The sequence below is a fragment of the Parasteatoda tepidariorum genome, chromosome 4 (assembly GCF_043381705.1).
Source record: "Parasteatoda tepidariorum isolate YZ-2023 chromosome 4, CAS_Ptep_4.0, whole genome shotgun sequence".
In the NCBI taxonomy this organism is placed as follows: domain Eukaryota; kingdom Metazoa; phylum Arthropoda; class Arachnida; order Araneae; family Theridiidae; genus Parasteatoda; species Parasteatoda tepidariorum.
This window is the reverse complement of record NC_092207.1, coordinates 43,580,846-43,601,655: the sequence shown is the minus strand read 5'-3', so window position 1 is coordinate 43,601,655 and position 20,810 is coordinate 43,580,846. Positions and strand designations below refer to the sequence as shown.

The following is a 20,810-nucleotide window of genomic DNA, read 5'->3' as shown; positions in this document are numbered from 1 at the left end:
GCGCGAAGTCGAGCACTTTACGGTAGCACAGTTTAACGAGGACCAATACCGCACACCCTCGGCCCCTACGCAGACTGATCCAAGTGTTCACCCACCCGCACACTGACCGTAGCCAGCGATGCTTGACTTCGGTGATCTGCTGAGAACCGTGTCCTAACGATCAGTCCACTGCGGGACATATTAACAGTGATCAAAATTATTTTTTTGCACGCAGGAAATTTAAATAAGTGGTCAATTTTTTTTGCAATGAAGTCTACTGAAGTGAAGTTTAATACTTAAGGGTTATTCGTATTACATACACTGCAGGCACCGAAAATGGCTCTTAAGCTAGATGCGGTACATTTCTTAACTCAGGCACATGGATGTAACGTAATCAAGCACAGCAAAAACAGTTTCTAAGCATTTTCAATCAATCCATCATTCTTCTAGCCTCGTGTGAAGTGAAAAGATGATAAACAAAACGAAAAAGGTAAACAAATAAAATTGTACCCAAATTTCAATAAGTAAATTTGTATTTCATAGTTACATTAACTGTTACATACTGTAATTTGTACTTCATGTTGTAAATTATTTTACTAATTGTCAAATTTGATTATAGTTATTTGCTTTTAACTTCAGGAATGGAAAATATATCAGAAAAACGCACGCAGGATCAAACTTCGACTGCGAAGAAAGTAAAAACTGACACTAAAGATGATCATAATATTAATATAAACGATGACTACAAAGCTTCATCTTTTATACAATCCCTCTCTGAATATTTTGTAGAGAAAAAGTCTCACCAATTTGGTACGTTGTTTGTAATTTCGTCACACTTAAAAATATCAACAAAGTGTATATCCTTAATTGTTTTACATATTTTAAACTCATATAAACATTTTTTGATCGAATTTGTTTATTTAAGTATTTTTGTTTACGTTTAGTTATTTTTTTCACATATGTTTATTAAAACTTTGTTCATTTTTCTAGCAATAAATAATTTTTCAAATGTGTAGCACCTATACATAGGACCATATGTAATAGATGTCTCAAGGAAACTGATAAAAAGAAAAAAAATCATATCTCAGTACTTAACTCCATATGTCATCTACGTAACAAAACTTATTTAATGAAAAAAAAACATGTAGAACATTAAAAAAAATATGTAGAATTAATGTAGCAGAAGGGTTATAAAAAAGTATTTTCTTCTAAAAAAAAGTTTTCTTTTATTTGTATTTTCTTAATGAACAGAAAATACATATATTTTTCTTTAAAATTGCCTTTTCCATAGGTATTGCAGGCTTCTAATTTTATCAAATATATTAAAAAATTTGATTTTGGTTGGTTATATCATAAATCTTCAAATATGGCAAAATATATCATACAATCATTCTCTATACTTACCTTTCCTTGACAATTCCTAGCTTTTTTTTCTTCTTGATAATGTATGCTGTATTCAATCCGAGTGATACTTTTTCCAATGAGAGCTAAAAATAAAGTATAGAATGTGTAAAATATAAAGATTCTTATTACAAAAATATATATTCTCTAGAATGATAGTTTCTAATAAAGGCATGTAAACTTGTATAGAGTAACTATTTATGTATTTCATAAAACATAAGATGAAGAAACTCTATTACTTACCGGGGCAATAAAATGCATAGTGTTTCCTATTAGATTTTGCACTTCGTCTAAAAAAAAAAAAAGAAACAGTAATGTGTGTTTAAATTTTTTTTTGGTTTTATAGGAAGAAGAAAAATTATTAATAAAATTAATTAAATATTAATTATCCATTTCAATTATGAATTCATTAGTTTTTTAATAATTTGAAGATATTTTAAAGTTTAAATTAAATATGTATTTTAAATTGGCCTTTGATATTTCATTTTGAAGACAAACATGTCCATGTGAGCTGAATTTCAGTAGTCATTTCTAAGCATATTATTAAAAATAAGGTGGAAAAATACACTAAATTTCGGACAACATAAATTATAAGTTTAACTTTTTGTAAAAATACTTTAAAGGGGAATATGATAAAATGAAACTTAAAAATTTTATTAAATATATCCTAAATAGCTTGATTTTACATTTATAGATAGATATAAGAAATGTTGTCATTTTTATTTACAAATATGCTGAAATTTTTTTTAGAAAATGGTGCCAAAATAGTCACTGATCCTTTTACTTGTTGCATATTGCCAAATTTCCTTCAACCTTTGAAGGAAGTTGATAAAATTAAAGATGATGTTGATGAAATTGATGTTGAATTAAAAATAAATGATTTATATCAATTTAAACAGGTAAATATAAGATTTTAGATTCAGATAAGATTATATGTTATTTTTTTAAATATGTATTTTTAATATTTTTTTTCTTTTTTTTTGTTTCAAGTCTGAAGATTTAGCTGGGTGCTTATATGCAGGTGTTGAAGCATTGAGGTATAAAATATTCATTCTTTTATGAACATTTACAAATTGAGACTTAAAACTCAATCCATATAATCGAGTGAGACTTAAAATTACCTTTTTTTGATTTAGCTCATAAATAATTTTTTTTTCACCAGTATAATAAGTAAAAGGTATAAGTTAATAAAACTAAATTTTGCAAAACATGCACACAAAAAAAGGGGTAAACAGTACTTTTATAAATTATATTTCCTGAGAAACCCCGACCAGGCATGTATTCTTTACTCATGTGATATTTTTTATAAGCTCGGCCAAGTCAGAGAAGAAATACCATAAAGAACCACAAATACTGATGGCGTGTCCTATAAAATTTATTAAATATCACCAAGAGGTCATATGGGGGATAAACCACATAGGGAAAAAAGCATTAGAAGGGAGGAAAAATCAATTATATTTGATAAGGTATAAGTGTTATGCATTTTGATATTTCTGACAACTTGCTATTGATATTTCTAATGATTGTACTTCTTTGTGAATTATAATGTTCTGTATCAATCATGCTTAACACTCCTTTTTTAATAATAATGAGTGCTTCTTTGATAGTAATACTTAATGCTTCTAATTTATAATTAAAATAATTGTTGATATTAATATAATTATGTCCATGTCTTTTTTTATAGACTATTAAGTACCCCCATGGCAGAATTTTATCGAGCTTTCTGTGTCATACCTCTCTAATACTAATTTCTTTCAGCAAGATATTTAAAAATAACAAATATATATGTTACTAATTTAAAGTAATAGAAATGTTAACTTCAAAAAAAAATTAAATAAAACATAAAAGTTGGATAAAAAAAAAACATTTTTTTAAAATTGAATATGTGGGTTTTTTTTAATTCTAATATTATGGGCGATATTCTCCCATTTTGTAGAAAGATAACACACTAATTATTTCCTTTTTTGCATTTTTAATTCATTATCACATTAAAAAATTTTAAAATCTGTAGCAGTAATTGCCGGAAAAAAAGACGACGAATTCTCGCGAATCGGATTCTCCAAAAAGGGGTTATTAAATGCGTGTTTTCATTTCGAGATTTAGTTGTGATAAATAATATCGGTTTTAAAAAGATATGTGGAAATTAGTAGTAATAACTGCATAAAAAAATTAAAACAAATATTTCCACAGAAAAAAGAACCAAATTGTTTACTCCATTATTCTTTACTTTTTATTGTTCTCCAATGAGAATAGAAAAGACACGGGCAGTTTTTTCCCACTCTGATGAGCCGGAAAGGCATCTTTTGAATATGATTTTGAAGAAAAGATAAAATCTTTTGAAAATTTCAGCAGAAAGGAAAAGCAATTTTTTTTATTTCCCAAAGAAAAAATCCTTCTGGAAGAAATCGGTAACATTCTGTGACAATGTCGTCACGATTCTGCTACAGGGTTAAGTACATTTATGTGTTTTCATTAATAAGCATTTGAATTTGGCATGTATCTTATTGATTAACATGACTCTGGACTAGCTAAAGATTTTGAGATTTAACAAGCACTGGAAGATTTAACAAGCACCCAAAGATGTATTTAGTTTTCATTTTAGTTATACAATAGTTCTTACAGATTATCATAGCTTATCAATTCCTCTATTTTTTTTAAAGGAAATTGTTCAATGGAAATTGTTTAGAATGGATGAAAGACGTTACAAAGATACCTTTGAGTGATAAAGTTGATATGTCTTGTTCTTGCTATACGTACACAGGTATTATATTATTTGTTGCTTTTAACATTACACATCGCTCTTTTTCTTCTTTTTAGATCTTAACTTTTTTAACTTAACTCTTTAACTTTTTTCTGGCTAATATCAGTATTTGTTTATCACTAAACATGTTTCGGTTTCTCATTTTCTATATTCTTTTATGGTTTTGATTTTCATAAGATTCTATATACTGCATCTGCATTTTTTTGGAAAATAGTAATGCGCAAACAGTTTACTCTGGCTTCTACATTAGAACTAAAATTTCATGTCAATCAGATGCTATCATGTTGATCAATTAATTTTTCCCTTTATTTAAGACCATTTGCTGTGTCATGATGATGAACTGGAAGGCAGAAGAATAGCTTATATTTATTATCTAGTACCTGAGTGGGAAGAAAAAGATGGTGGTACCCTAGACTTATTTAAATGTGGTAATTTTATTTTGATAATTTTTGTTGTATCTGCAAATGAATGTCTTCATATGACTCAAATACAAATAATAATATTAAATAAATATAAATGTTATAAAAATTGATGAAGAAAATACTTTAAGCATGGCTTAAAAATTGCATGTATCTGATAAGGATACGTTAATTATCCTACCAAGTATCTTCTTAATTTTGTTAAGTTAAAATTTTATGAATAGAAACTAGCTCTTTTTTTTTTTCTAATAGAATTACATTTGTAGTTAATATTGTAATATTTTTAAAAATAGGAATTTTTATTTGTTTTAGATGTAATAGTTTATGTTACTTATTTCTATTGATTTAAAACAAGTTGTAGTTATTAATTTTTTTCATGTCAAAATTTTAATATCTCTTCTTTCTAGAAAATGGTCAGCCTACAGAAATCAAGACTTCTTTTGTTCCAGTATGGAATAATCTCGTCTTTTTCGAAGTTAGTCCTGAATCTTATCATCAGGTAAATTATTTCTATTTTTGTTAATTTTCATTTGAAATTTTTATTTGTAATTTTATTTGTTCATCTTGTTATTTATTGGCTGCATAACTTTTTTAAGAAGTAGGCTTTAACTTTTAAGGGCTGTGATGAATTTAATTTTTATTTCAATTTTTATTAACCCAATTCTTCAGCAGCGCTTAAGTCTAGGGCAAACCAATGCTTTCACAGTCTTCTTTTTCTTCAGGCAGTACAATTTACAGCAATATTTCTCTACTTGTTCACACCCAACACTCTCAAATCCATTTCCATGCTGTCGAACCACTTCATAGCTGGTCTGCATCTTCTTGTATCATCAATCTTTGTGAATGTCAATTTTTTGACTAGATCTAGATCTTCACCTTAAAAAAAGTATCTAAGCCATGTAGTCTTGTAAGATTTAATTCAATTATTCCTCATTTTAATAAGAAGAACATCAATATATCTTAAAAATTAAAAAACATCAAATAGCTAATTGTGTATGGTTACAAAATATGTGAACAGTACTTTTGAAATGAAAAAGAAAAAAAATTGCAGTTTGTCAAACTGCATTTTTTGCTTAATGTTTGCATTGTCTTTTTTAGTTAAGTTACATAAAGCTGTAGTTAATTTCAGCATTTTTCAACCACTTAATTGACTGGCCTTCCTTTTTGTCATTTTTCCTTCATTCTAGCAAAGGTTAGCTTATTTGCTGGGGATGTATCATCATGTCTAAATGACCTAGCCATCAAATATCAGTTGCTTTTGTCATTTACATCAGGTTTCCTACATTTTTGTATGCATTTTATTACTATTTAAGATTCTCTGTGCATCATTCTGTTTCGTTAGACCGAAATGTACCTTGGTGTTCTGCGTTTAAAAATTAACAAGTTCTTTTTAGCTTTCACTTACTTCTGTTAAGTATGACAGTTCTTGAATAAGTCTTATATAGATTTAGTAGATTTTCATTCTGATCAGTTTTGATTTAGATTGTTTTCTGAGACCATAGAAATATCTATTAGCCTTGAATAGTCTGCTACTGTTATTATTGTTCTGTTATTATGTTACTGTTATTATTATTGTTCGTTTTATATAAACCACTTACATCTTTAACCCCTTACTGATCGGTTAATTTCCAAGAAAACGGTCATAAAAGTGCCTATTTTTTTATCCCTGAAAATTTATTAGTGCTGACATCTAGTTTAAAATAAACTAATTATCTCCAATTACCTTAAAGATATCCTGGTACTGCCATCTTGTGTGTAAAGTGAGAAATAAAATGTTTTCCGGGCATAAGAAATGAATTAGTTTTAGTTTTATTGGCACGTTACTACTGAACACTCCAGCCCGGAAATATCACTGGAGCGAGAAATAGAGGGCGAAACCTAACCCCGTCATTTTCACGGGAGCAAGAAGTAAGGGGTTAATTTTTACCGACGAATCTTTTAAATATGCTTTAATCAAAGTAAATATTCTTTTATAAAACTCAAAAGAATTAAATATTTTGTCACTTAAAACAGTTCCTCTATATTTCAGAATATTAAAAAACTTAAAAATAAATATTGAAACTATTTAATAGAACTAATAATACACTTTTCTAATGAAAGTTATGTTCTTTTGTTTTTAATTATTTACCCAGTATGTGGTAAAAGAAACTGACCACCAAGCCACAGATTAAGCACTCTTATATTATTTCATTTAAAAATTAAATAGCTTTTCAAAATTCAATTGAGAGTTTGTTGAACAGTGGTTATATGAATGACTTTTTTTAGGTTTCTGAAGTTCTTTCTTACAAAACAAGGACATCCATCAGTGGTTGGTTTCATGGTCCTTCTATCAAACGTCCAGATCCTTACAAAGAAACAGTGCTTTTCAAAAAACCATCAACAGTTACTGTAAGTTTTAGAAAATTATGTGGATTCTTTAAAATGCATAATTAGTTTTTTATGTGCCTTATTTGTAAGTAAATGTTTATATTTGATTCTATAAATTAGTATTATTTTTCAAGCAGTTTCTTTCTTATGATTATTCCTATTAAACATCCAGATCCTCAATAAAGAGCCTTTTCAGATTTTTGGGAACACCATCATCTGTAATTGTAGGTTTTAGAAAGCAAATTTTTTTTAAAATTAATTATTAGTATATTTCTAATTGATATATTTTAATTAACTTTTTTTTATTTATTATTACTCTTTTTTAAAAAAAAATAAATCCATGTTAGTATCAGGGCAATGAACTATAATTGTGAGTGATTGATTAGTTTATTGCATTATTGCTAACCTTTATTAACTTTAGGTGAAATAAAATAATTTCACAACTGCCTGCTGAGAGTCAGGGTATGCGTGGAAGTTAAGGCTTTACAATTTCAAAACCTGTGTCATGATTAAAAGGAATCACGCAAAAAACTCTTGAAAAATATAAATTTAAAAATATTATTTCCCTAAAATTTTATTACTCAGAAATTATTTTACTAATTTTGTTCAAACTTTGTATTTTGCCATTTCAAGTTATATAGTTTGAAATGATGTAAAATTTTGGATACCTTACAACTTAAAGATTTTTGGAATATCGTTATAAAAATAATATTAAATAATTATTAAAAATTATTTTTTAACATGCCTGAGCCTGTAATTTTGGTTCATCTATAATAGCCTAAAATAAGTTAAAATTAATTGCTAAGAGTAAAATTTTTCAAAAGAGAACAATCATGCTACAAACACAAGATTTAAATAGGTCAATCATTTTGGCCCAAAAAGAGTAATTTAATTATTAAAATTTTTAAAAATTTTTTATTTTTGACTTTGTAGGTTGATATTGAGAGTTGGATTAATCATGCTTATCTGGATCCTGAAACTCAAATAGAAATTCGTGACAGTTTTGAAGAGAGCTCAGAGATAGAACTAATGACATTTATTCAAGTAAATATTTATTTTTATAACAATCTAAAGAATTGTCTCATTTTTGTGAAATTTTGTACTTTTATCTCTTAACTTTCTAAATGATTGATACAATTATAGCTTTTTGTATGATAGGATTAACTGCAGTCAAGTACTGCAATTTTAATTATATGCATGATTTATATACCCTTGTTGTTTATGAGTGGCTCTTAAAAGTCTTGCTTTTTGTTAGCCTGAAACAAAGGAAGTTTTTGCACTCTCTTCTTCTGTACTGAATATTTTACCCTCTTTCAATTATTTCAACATCAAGGATAAACCAAGTTTTGGTTCAAACTCACTTTTTTGAGCTCTTGAGCCTGCCAGAGCTCAATGACTTTAAATCCAAGCTTGATGTCAATAGGATTTTGTGAAAGAACCCGTTGAGCCCAAGATTTAATATACATTAGAAGTATAACCTCAATTTACCAAGGTTTCTGTTAACCAAACTGATAACAAAGTTCATTTTTTTCTTCTTCCAAAATGAGTCTGAAAAAGACCACACTTTTTAGTTTACTCTCCGGCTATGCTGTCTCTAAAAACACTCTACTTCCAAGAAATATAGAGGCAAATACTGCTTTGTTTCTTGTGGCCCTATGTGAATAAGTTTAAAATAGAAAAGTCCCATTATGCAATGAATATTTTGTACTGTATATTAATGTTTTTTTTTCTACGTTTTATTTTTTAGTGTTATGGATCCTATATTTTTATGTTGAATTTGTGGAGGTTATTATTGTACTTGTGTTTTGTAATTGTCTTCTTCGCGATGATTTGACCCAATTTCTTTTGCTTGCCTCCAAAGGAGTGTGACTTACTTATTGTAATTTATAAATGATAATCACTTATTCTCTTTTTTCTCTATGTAGCACATAGGATCTTTTTTTTCCTTGGTAGTTGACTGTAGTTTATAGGTGCATGACTGTTTTAATTAATTATAGAATTTAAACATGTTGTTTCCGAAGAACTTATATTACTATATATTATTTATCTTACTTTGAAAACATAACTTATTATGTTTCTGGACATTTACAGGAAGACAAATATGAAGAAATTTGTAAGGCTCTATCTTCTCAACAAATAGAATGGAAACATCAAGGCCCTTGCAACCGAAGGTAATTAATGTTTAATTTCTTAATGTTGTTTTTTATTAGAATTTTTTGCATATTTTCTATTAAAAATAATTTAAAATTAGTATTTAAATTTTGGTCAATACGCATATTGCTTCTGTTAAATAATTTTTAACCCAAAAGATGTTTTGACATGCTTTGCTATGTCAACAGGTTGGATTTTAATTTGTAATTTTTCATATCTTTTTCCTTTCTAAAATCATACTTTGTTGTTGAGTAAAAATATGCTTTAATTAAAAAATTGCAGTCTAAAAAAGCTGATTTTAAAAATCATTTTCAAGTTTATGCTTCTGTTGTCTAAGGTGCGAAAGATGATTTTGCACCCTAGGCAATACTAAAATGGCATCCTATACTCAATTTTGGAAAAAAAATCTGAATTTTAAAATAATAATAACTTTTTCTCCTAGAATTATCTTACTGGTATTATTGTAAGGCTGTAGAAAATTGCTTTTTATATTTTAAATTGCAATATTTTTACTAAAAAATTGCCAAATCTATATCAGCCCTAAATATTAATTTAAGAAACTGGTGAACAAGATAAATAACAATTGATGCATTAAAGGTAAAAATAAGTTAGTCATTAGTTTAATTGATGAGAAGATCACCTCAAGTGTTCTAAAATATTTTAATTAATGTTATCTCTTATGACACACAAGTATATAAGCATAAACATTAAAATGTATTTTTTCATGCTTTGGTTGCTGCAAGCCGTTTTATAGACTCTTCAAAATCAATTATTTTTACAGTTTCATTTTCGATAGAAATCATTGCCAAATAGTTTGGTTTCTCTTGTGTCTTTGTAGACCATAAATGGGTTTTTATAGCTTTCAATTTACTAAAAGAACACTCACCCTTTTCTACAGATACTGGAATTGTTAACAAAATTCTCAAACTTACCTACAAGTTAAGAGAAATGTTTCAAGTTGTTCTTTTGAATGAACTTTATGAGATCAATTGGCAATCTATTTTCTTTGTATATGAAGTCTCTAATCAGTTCAATTTCTTTACAGGGTTCTTCACTAATATCATCACTTTCTCCCTTTCCAAGGTTTAGATGTCCTGCAAAATTAAGCATTCTTTTAGAAGTTCTTTTCTATCTTGGAAAGCCTTTATATTTTGCAGTAACTTCCACATTGTTATATAGTTTCTTACTGCAGTAAAGCAGTCATTAATGGAATTTACTGCATTATCCAATGGGGAGAAGAATACTTCTTTTAGAAAAAAAAATTTTTGAATTGTGTTCGAAGAAATATCATCTCCTTCATAATCAAATAGCTTCATTATTTTCTTGGATCATTTATCATTTTTGAACTCAATTCAATTCCGAGTTCATAAAAAATCTCTCAATAATCTTGACTTTATATGGTTCAATTTTGCTATATTGCTTTAAAAAATCACAGCAATTTATAACTAAATCATGGGATGAAAAAATTAAACCTCAATTTCTCAAAAATTAAACCTAAATAACCTCAATTTCTCAAAAAATCTACTGAAGTTTGGATAAAAAACTTAAATTGAAGCTACCTTTTCAGCTGAAATAGGAGTATTTTCTACATTATGATATTATGATATATATCAACATATTACATTATATTTTGCTTTATATTATCAAATTTGCATTACATTTGATACACGGATTCACATGCACTGCACGCAAAAAAAAAACAAAAAAACAATTAGAATAACTTTAGATCTAATTATCAATCTAGGACTCAATTTTAATAGTTTGAGGGAGTCACTTCAACTATGTTAATTACTTACCGCAAACGATATATTAAGCTACAAAAATTTACTTTTCCTGAATAAGCATATCTTTTTTTGGCAGATATCTGACCCTCTAAATATAGGACCCTAATCTGGGAAATATGTTTCTAATAGTTTGTCCAGGAGAGTGGTACAAAGTTTGGAAATTTTAATTTACTTTTCACATATTTTGTCATAGATCAAGAATTTAAGTGAATCGAAAAACTAATGCACGGAATTATAAAAGTTTGTTTATCCAAAGTTAATCTTTGCAAAAACAATTTTTATAATTATTTAATATCAGTCTAAACATTTTTGAATTGTAAGCTATACAAATTTTACATAATTTTCAAGAATGTAATTTTTTATGTCAAAATACAGAGTTTGAACAAAATGGTTTAAATATTTTCTGAGAAATCTTTTAAATGTACGACTTCTTTGAAGTTTGATTTCTCAGTAACTTTTCATCTGATTTGGGCTAGAAAAAACACTTAAAAGATGCTTATGTATTATTTTAACATCTTATCATGCTGTTTCTTTTTTAATAAACTTATATTTAGTCATAATTTTTTTACTGTAAATATACAAAGACAAAAAAAGAAGAAACAAAATTTAAGTAATATTTATTTTGCTCTCTATTGGCAAAGACCCAAAAGCATTATAAAGTTTTTAAAATGTCATTTCAAATGTACTGATGTTTATTACACCTCAAGTACTTGTGTAATTTTGATAACTCAAGCGTAAAAGTGACAATTGTTTACAATAAATTTTAAAACTAGAAATCAATAAGAAAAAAATTCAACAATCTAATTATAGAATGTTTTATCGATTATTAAATTGATGTCTTTTAAAGAAAATAAATATTTAAATCTGTATATTTTTTTTTTAAATCTATTTATATCAAGCTGATTTAAGACATATTTTTGATTGAGATGTAATAGGAAATGATGTTTAAAAAAAATGGATAATATGAAAGAAATCTTCCAATATTTAAAAAAAACTCAATTTAACAGCAATTTAATGATGAAAGAAATAGGAAGAAAAATCAAAGATTTGAAAAAGAAAGTTAAGAGCATAAGCAAAGTAGGCATACAGAGAAAAAAAAGTGAAGAGAAATTGAAACATTTTAAAGAGAACGTCTCTTCAACTAAGGTTATTTTCAAAGAGGGAAACCAGAGCTTGAAACATTGGGCCATGTTAAAGCACATATCGACCCTGGCAATCAAAAGTTAAAAATTTTGTGTGTTGTACAAATATTTAAAATCAATTTTAACATATTTCTGAGCAAAAAAAGAAAGCTACATTATCTTATACATTAATGCTAACAGGCAATTGCTTTAAATACATTTTAGAACTATAATTCAACATTTTATTCTATATTTCATTTTGTTTTCAATTAGGAAATATGATGAAGTTTCAAATATTGAACAAAGTCCCATTCTCAAAGAGCTAGAAAATTTATTCTGTTCAGAGGACTTCTTGCTGTTGTTATCACATATAACTGGGTTACGTTTATGTCCCACTGAAGCAGAAGATCAGTTCGAGATGTCCGAGGTTTCATCTTCAGTAAGGAGGTGGAATCATGGCTGTTACACATTGCTCCATGATCAATCTTTTACAAAAACACCCACTTTAAACAGTACATTCTACATGAACTTTGAAAGTAAGAAAGAATATTTGTAAGATGGTATTTTTATTTAGTTCTTGTAATTTTATATATTTACTTTAAATAAATTTTCAGAGTGGGACTCTCTGCACGGAGGTTACACAAGCTATGTAGCAGAAGAAGAAAAAGATGAGGTAATAGTAGAATTTATATTTATGGAGTTTAGTTTATATTACGAGTGCAAAACTTGTAGGAAAAGAGCCAAATGCGGTTATGGTCAATGTGCAGTCCCTTACCTTTTAACCACAACATAACTAACATGAGAAATTTGATAACTTTTTTTTCTTCAAACTTTTGAAAAAACAGTTCTAAACTTTAAACCAGCAAAATGTACTATTCAAGATGTCAAAACTCTTATAGTTTTTAAAAGAAATATATTTTTGACCAAAATAAATGCATTTTAAGGATTTATTAAAAAACTTAAGAGTCTAAACCAGTCATTGTTGTCTAAACCAGAGGTTCCCAAAAAGCTTTCTGCTGAAACATAGGTTCCCTTGGAAGGATGACAGGAGTTCCAAGAGTTGGGATATTTTTAACCAGTAAAAATGAAAATAATAAAATTTATAACTAATCAGTAATCCGTAATTTATTTAATATTTAGTTTGTTTATATATAAATTTCTTTATGGAAAATGCAAATAAAAAAAAAAGTTAGTAAAACTTTAAAAAAAAAGCATTTAATAACAATTTTTTGAATAAATTAGGGAAGAAATTACCTTCATGATAAAATATGATGCTTTAAAAAAAATTTGTTGAATAAATTATGGAAAGAATTAGCTTCATAATAAATTATGAAGCTTTATAAAAATTTCATATATATTTCTCATCGAGCTTTTCAATTCAAAATAAAATAACTAAATTCAAGAATAAAGAATTGCATTTTTCTGATAACTACTATTTTTATTGTTTATAACAGTTATTTTTTACAAACTAGAATTCAGCTTATTTTATTAATCTTCAGCATATATACATCAAGGAAAAATTCTTAATAAATATTTTATTCTACTCGTCAAAGAATTAGTGGTCCTTTTTTTGCTTAATATATTTATAGCAGCTAATGAACTTTTTTTTTTATAATGCCAGAGGCTCTGCCAAAATATGCTCGATCATTTAAACCTCTGAGCTAAACTATTGAACTGGATTTTGATAATATTTTCATTTTTCTCTCAATGACCTTTGATTATTAATCAGAATTCAAAATGTTTCTGTTAATTCTCACTCTTAAACATTAGCTTACAACATCTCTTTTTACTTTACTTTTACAAATTTCCTAAGAATACATAATGAACATAGTTATTATAGGACTCCTTTTATTTATTTTATATCCTAGTTTTGAATAATACTTTGTTGTTTCTAATTATTAGTGAAATTTTAAATCCTCATTTTTTGTTTTCCAGCTTCTACGAGTTGATCCAAAATCTAACTCTTTGGCTCTTGTTTATATTACTGAAGGAACTGCTGGTTTTGTTAAATATATAAATAAGCAGTCTACTCTTGAATCTGATTCTTGTTTTTACGACTTATTCTGTTTGTACAAAGAGAGATAATGAAATAAATGTTTTTAATGTATCGCCAAAATTTCTATACAAATATGTCATCTTTTATCCTTTAAATTACAAATGTTTTAATAAAAACATCTTTTAAAGTATGTAATAGATGTTATGAATTAATTCATATTCTTTTTGCATTTTTCAAAGAATTCTAGTGCTTATAATAAGTTATGAATTTGCTTCATGTATGTGCTAGGTATGCTAGTAGTAAAAAATAATTAAATTAGCATCAGTTATGACCATTTTTTTTTTCACAGTAGAAGACACCACTTCAGAAAAGATAGGTTTCTTCCCATCCAAGTGGAATAAATGAAAGAAATTCTTTTTTAAAAAAGAAGTATCAGCTATTTAAACAATTTTATTGCAGTTAACGACTGGATTATATAATAGTATTAATAAAATTGGACTAATAACAAAGCTATCTAATACATCATTTTTAAATAATTGAAAAATAAACAATTTAAATTAAAAGTTATGAACTAATTAGGAAATTATGAATTAATGATAGTAATAATGATTTAATTAAGAAATTTAAATAACTGCAGATGTTTTATGCAAAGGAATGTAGTAAAACTTATTTTTATTGTTATAAAGAACTGTTAAAATATCATAACTTTTTTTTAACGAAAATTAAATTTCAAAATTTATTTATTTAATTTTAAATTATTTTCATAGTATTTTCATATTGGTAAACAATATATTGGTTGTTTTTAGTTTCCTCCAGTCCATTCAGTTTCTTCTGGATATTTTTTTCCACTTTCTTCCAGCTTTCAGTATCAATTAATAAAATTTCAAAAAATAATAATAAATTAATTTTGTCTAAATATAGTTTGAGTAAACTTTTAAAATTTAGATTAAAGAACACATAAACTTTTCATTTCATATTAAGAAAAAAGGTATTATAAATAATGCTGTTGTTTATTAAAGTAAAATTAAAATATGTAATGAAAACTGTTATAAGATGTTAAGCCTTTTTTGTCAATAGAGGGCAGCATCAGTTAGTCTAAAAAATTTTTTCTCCATCTACTTGATTTCACTTCTACAGTAATATAGAAAACAAATTGAAAGAAAATAGCCGCTCTGATCCACAATGTGAAAAAAAAAAGATATTGGTTCTTTCATTTTACTACAATCGGAAATTTTTAATTTCTTCTTAATTTCATTATCTCAGATCAAATACCATCTTAATTTTAAATGGGGTTTTTTTTTTTTTTTAAATTTGTATTTTTTTATATTATTGAGTGTAAAATGTAACTACCAAATCCCAAAAGAATACCAAATAAATACCAGAGATACCAAAAAAAAAATTTAAATATTAGGAACTATAATTTATTGTAAAATGGAAACAGTAATTATATGTTTAATCTTAACTCCAAAAATATGATGGTAAATAAAGTTTAGTTAATATGATGACAGTTATATGCTTCAAATCGCTGCAATCATAAAAAAAAAAATTTCCTATCCTGTTAATACAGGATGCCCTTAGACACTGCTACACCCATATTTACTTTGACAAAGAATTAGTGAAATTAATTGAAAAAAATTGCATTATGCTCTCTTATGAACACTTAAGGTTACTAAGGAACACTTAAGGATGATAAATTTATTGATTTCGTTAAGCATATTGCTGCAAAAATTTTCTGAAAATCGTAAATACATTTTAAAAAGTTTGTTTTTTTAGTTGATGCATTTTCTAATGCATAAACCATTTCAAAGATATCTCTTGCTATACCCATAAGAAAACTGTGAGTCTGAAATTGTTTTCTTCTCAATTTAAATTTGTTTTTATAAGAGTTTAACGACATTAGAAAAAATAACGTAAGCATTCTTTTTATGATGTTGTTGAGCTGAAACTTTTGCCTTCCTATTATGAAAAAAAAATTAATCAATTAGATTTGAAATGCAATTAATAAAATATTGGTTAATGTTTCGCTACTTATTGAACATCTCCATAGTCGCCTATAAGTCGAACACTCATCTCACGCGGTCGTCCTCATTTCAATTTTATATTACATATTTCTCAATCATATAATAAATACCAGAGAATTTCGCTTCGCTGTGTTCATTAAATCAAGATATAAGCTCATTAAATCAAGAGATTTAAAGTAAGTGTTAAAGCTTACAAATCATCGGTTCGATTGCTTTTGAAATTGTTTAGAAACCATTTTCTTTCTTCAAAAATACATTTTTTGTAAGACACTTTCAATGTTTTTCATGCGGTTTTTTTTAGATGAACTTTTATTATTGTTTGGAAAACTGGTACTTAGGGGGATTGTGTATCATCAATTTTGCCCGTATCGAATTACTGAAATTCAAGTAGGCAAATGCAATCAATTGTTTTGTGAGTTCAAAAGATTTAAAATTGTCAAAAATTTTTAAATATTTACTCACCGGGAATTATAAGCTCGTTAACCCGGTATCCTAAAGTAACAAATTCTAAAAGGGAACTAAATATATACTTAATCGTTTGATGTGGAGATTTTACCTCTTGCATTATGGATTTTTTCCTCACGAATCGTGAGCCATATTAAAATAGACATACTTGACTGTCTGCTGAAGTCTTATATGTTATAGAAATTGTAATACTTACGTTGAGCCATACTATATTCATATTAACAACTATAGAGATTTCAATATTAATATTCCAATGGGGGAGATGTTTTTAGAAATCGTAATTTGTATATACGAGTACTTTTAATCTATGTAAAATCATAATGTAGCCAATTTTTTAAAATTTCTACTATGTTTTCGAAGTATTTAATAAAAACTAATCTAGATTTTTAATTATGCGTAGATGATCGAATTCTTGTGGATGTAAATAAGCCCCCCTATCCTCATAATGAAACACACACATCTATGTAAATCTCGGATACAGTGGCGTAGTGCTCCTATGCTCCAATTAATGCATAATGAATCATTAATGTGCATAAGGCTAAAAAATTATTTTTACCCTTTTCCACGTGGATTGGCATTCTTTGCAAAAGTTCTAAATGTATCAATTGACATATAGTATACTAAGGTAGCTATTGATATAAATTTAATTCAGTTTCCATCGATTGAAAAAAAATAGACATTTGCTTATGATAGAAATTTAGCATAAGCGACGAAATTCCTCTTTCTAAATCCTTTCGGTGTCAAGCTTTATAGAGAACTAAGATTGTTGTGTAGAAATTGCTGTGATCAAAACATACTTGGGAGGATTTGAATACACCTTTAGTATGTAAAAATAAACTGTGTGAATAAGTATAATCACGTTCCTTTAAAAGCCATGTTAAAATTATAACATGGCTTTTAAAGGAACGTGATGCCTTGAGAATAAAAACATATAATCGTCGAGTTTTCTTATAAACGAATCCATAATTCGATGTAACATTACTCGGCTCATTTCGCAAATATTATACTGGGTATCAAACTATTTAGTTTTGAAACTGTACTGTTTTGAGTACTGTTTGCTCTCTGCCCTACACCCTTCAAATTATCCCTCCAACAACTTATATTGGACAACAAAACTCCTGACACAGCGGAGGCAATTTAGGGTTCGGTATGGAATAAATATATTTTATAAGATTTTATTTCGGTCCATAATATTTTAGAATCTTCCCTGCTTTTATCATTAACCCACGATTCTGAAAATTCATAAAACGTTGATCTCTATTATTGCACAATAAGATTCAATGTCAGATAAGTGAGAAAAAGTTACTCTCTATTGCATGTCAATGAATTTAAGAAGGATGATCTGACCTTAATCTACTGCATATATAAATTCAAACTTCATTTTTATTTCATTAAAAAATTTTAAAAATAATAATAATTGTTAAATTTTGTTAATTTAGAATTTTTATGTTAAATAACATTTATATTTTTAATTAATAGTAGAAATAGCAGTTACATTTGTAGCAAATTATTCATGGAATTAACCTATATAGTACACAATAATAGATTTTAGTGTTTAAAACACCTCATTGGGAAATTAGCGCCATATAGTGGTCAGTGGTTAGCGATCACACCCGTGATTCATACCGGTTCTCAGAATAATAATTGTGCTCTTTTTACTTTAACCAAGGTTCTACTATCATAAATATGTCGTTTTTTTTTTTTTTTTTTTTTTTTAAATTTTTTTACCGTAAAATGTTTGATTTCTTTAGAAGGAAATTATTCTTTTTTGAATTAAGAATGTTGCCAGTTGCACAGACCGAAATGGAAGGAAATAAAAATAAAAGAAAAAATAGTTATTACACACAAACTTTTTGTGTGTGCATATAATGAGATGACATGCCTTCAGTTTATTTAATTGAAGGTTATTTCTTGAAATCAGTGTTTAACAAAGAAAAACCACAATAAGCTGTTAATTAAAACGTATATTACAGCAATTTTTAAGCTTTTAGAAGAAAAAAATCCTTTTCCAAAATTTGTAGACATTTTTTTTCTTCCTTTCTTCAAATTCAGAAAGATCTATATATTAATACACTCATTTTTCCCCTTTCAAATAATGGAAACAATATAACAGATAATTTAGAAATTCTAAGTAAAGATAAATTGTGTATGTTCTTTTATCTTAGTTAAAAACATGTTTAACAGAAAAATTTCTTTTTGTGTAGTGAATAGAGCGACGAATTTTCTAACTGATTACAAAAGCTTAAAAGAAAAGAAAAATTTCAATGGATTGAGAGAAATAAGAACCCTAACTTTTGATGTCAACAATGAAAGGAGTTTAATATAGACCTTCATCAAAAAGAACAACGAAGAAGAGAAAAAAAATCGACAAAAGGGCTTGTCAGCAAACTTTTTGACAGTTATGGAGGAAACCTCCAAAAATCATGATTAGATGTAAGAACTTCAACGTTTAGAAAGTTAATAGTGGAGAAATTTTGCATGAAAGCAAACTTGTTTGAAGAAGTTTTTGTACATAAATAAATAAAGACAATTAAAAGATAAGCGCCTCTTTTTGTTTGCCTAAGAAATTCCTATACAGAGGCATTAAATGTCCATTATAACGACCATTGATTATAACAAATAAAATTGCCGCTGAAGCAAATATACTTGTTTATTGTTAAAATACCAATAAAAAGACTAAAAAATGTAATAAACATATTTACTTCTTTTATTTTGACCAGCTATTTTGTATTTAAAACATATATAGAGTTAGTAGACTGCTTTTGCCTAGACTAAATTACGGAGCTCTGCTCTATATGAATGGCAGAAATGTCTAGAACAGGAATGTGGGAGCATTTCCAAATTGCAAGGATACGATTTTGTTTACCGAATAGCCGGCTTGATAGATATGTGGTCAGCAAAAGGCGCATTTTTGCTATTCTGTAACAGGATTTTTAAAATTGCCTGAAGAACTTTCATGTCTATGAGGTTAGCCTGGAAAAAACTTATTGAGAAGGCCAAGGCTCACCCTGGGCTGTCGAGCCATTGATGATGATGATGAACTTTTCTTTTTTAGGAAGAAGATATCTTTGCCAGTGGGGTTAAAATTGTAAGAAGAAAAAAATTTTCGTTTTCTACATTAATACCAGAAATAAATGAAAATGTCTTCCATTTAAACCTTTTTCGCATAATTTAGCTTGCGTAAATAGCAGAAAAATGTATTTCCCTAAAATAATTTGATCGTAATAGCAGAAGATTAGTAGTATTTAACTCGTTATAAACATATAGTTGTTGTATGATTTTATAACTGCTTTTGTATTTTAATAACTGCTGGGAGTTTGCAACAGCTATTCTCGACTGCTAGATCTATATAATCTAATCTGTCAGCACTCTACTATATGCTAATTCTGAAAATGGCACGAAGTGCCACTATGAAAAATATTCAGAGTTTTTGTGAAAATGAAAAGCGTTTTTGAACTAATTTTTTATTATTTTAAAAGCTACTTCAACGCTGCATGTTCTGGGTTCATAAAATTTGCAAAAATTGGGAATTGTTCCATAGTTTTGATAAATTTTCTCTGGGTAGAAAAATCTCACCGATTTGGCAATTTTTAAAAAAGTTAATTAATTTAAAAAAAAAAATGAGCTATTTGTCCGTTCTTAAGCCCAGATACAACAAGATTGTATACATATTTCAAACTTACAATTTTGCCTTTAGTATAATGCACTTAAGTTGTAGCTTTTTATTATTCTAGGCGAAATGACTGAAAAATACGGGACACAATGCACAAAAAAATGTGAGCTATTTGAGTTAAAATAGTTAGTTCTAAATAAGGATAATTTAAAACAGTAGAATATCACAGACTTGACATCGGCAGAAAAAAAAAAGCATTTAGTCATAGACAGAATGAATGTAACTAGCATTGCGATACAATAAATTGCGAATGATTCTTTTTTAATATAGGCCTGGGAAAGGAAGGGGGGAAAAAAGAACGATATGAGAAATGAAGCGAATCAGTGAATTGGAGAATGGACGGATTAGTTAGTAAATAAATAAAGTTTTTAAACCTATAGTTAGTGGTGAGGTAACTGATAACTAGAATTTTTATTACGATTTTTTGTAAGACAAACATTACAAAAAGTAAAACTGCAGAAGGAAATGCTACAACCAAGATCGAGAAAAAATTACTTTTTGCTCAAAGTTACACCTTGCCGAAGCGTCGATAAGAAGCCAATAATGGTAAACCTATACCTTATACTATGTCAAACTTCCAACCCTCTGTCAGTGCAATACTTCGGTCAATATATTAGGCAATGAAAAAAAGAAAGTACCGTCATCTTGTGTTATAAATTGAGGATGTGAAAG

General features: G+C 27.4%; 1 protein-coding gene across 1 annotated transcript; it reads left to right on the top strand.

Annotated features, from left to right (window-relative positions):
- The first annotated feature begins 456 nt into the window (after positions 1-456).
- On the top strand, positions 457-14,169 carry LOC107452944 (Prolyl 3-hydroxylase sud1). The gene is made up of 13 exons (XM_016069572.3): positions 457-503; positions 599-789; positions 2,131-2,279; positions 2,371-2,417; positions 4,041-4,141; positions 4,456-4,569; positions 4,968-5,059; positions 6,826-6,948; positions 7,861-7,971; positions 9,019-9,098; positions 12,257-12,519; positions 12,598-12,656; positions 13,919-14,169. The coding sequence occupies exons 2-13, from the start codon at positions 621-623 to the stop codon at positions 14,066-14,068; spliced, it is 1,458 nt and encodes a 485-aa protein (XP_015925058.1). The 5' UTR covers positions 457-503; positions 599-620; the 3' UTR covers positions 14,069-14,169.
- The last annotated feature ends 6,641 nt before the right edge of the window (positions 14,170-20,810 follow it).

Excerpts from the sequence above, each read along its gene's own strand:
- LOC107452944 (XM_016069572.3), top strand. The coding sequence starts at position 621 with ATGGAAAATATATCAGAAAAACGCACGCAGGATCAAACTTCGACTGCG. Across the intron at positions 5,060-6,825 it reads GTCCTGAATCTTATCATCAG|GTTTCTGAAGTTCTTTCTTA; the intron begins GTAAATTATTTC and ends GACTTTTTTTAG. Across the intron at positions 12,657-13,918 it reads CAGAAGAAGAAAAAGATGAG|CTTCTACGAGTTGATCCAAA; the intron begins GTAATAGTAGAA and ends TTTGTTTTCCAG.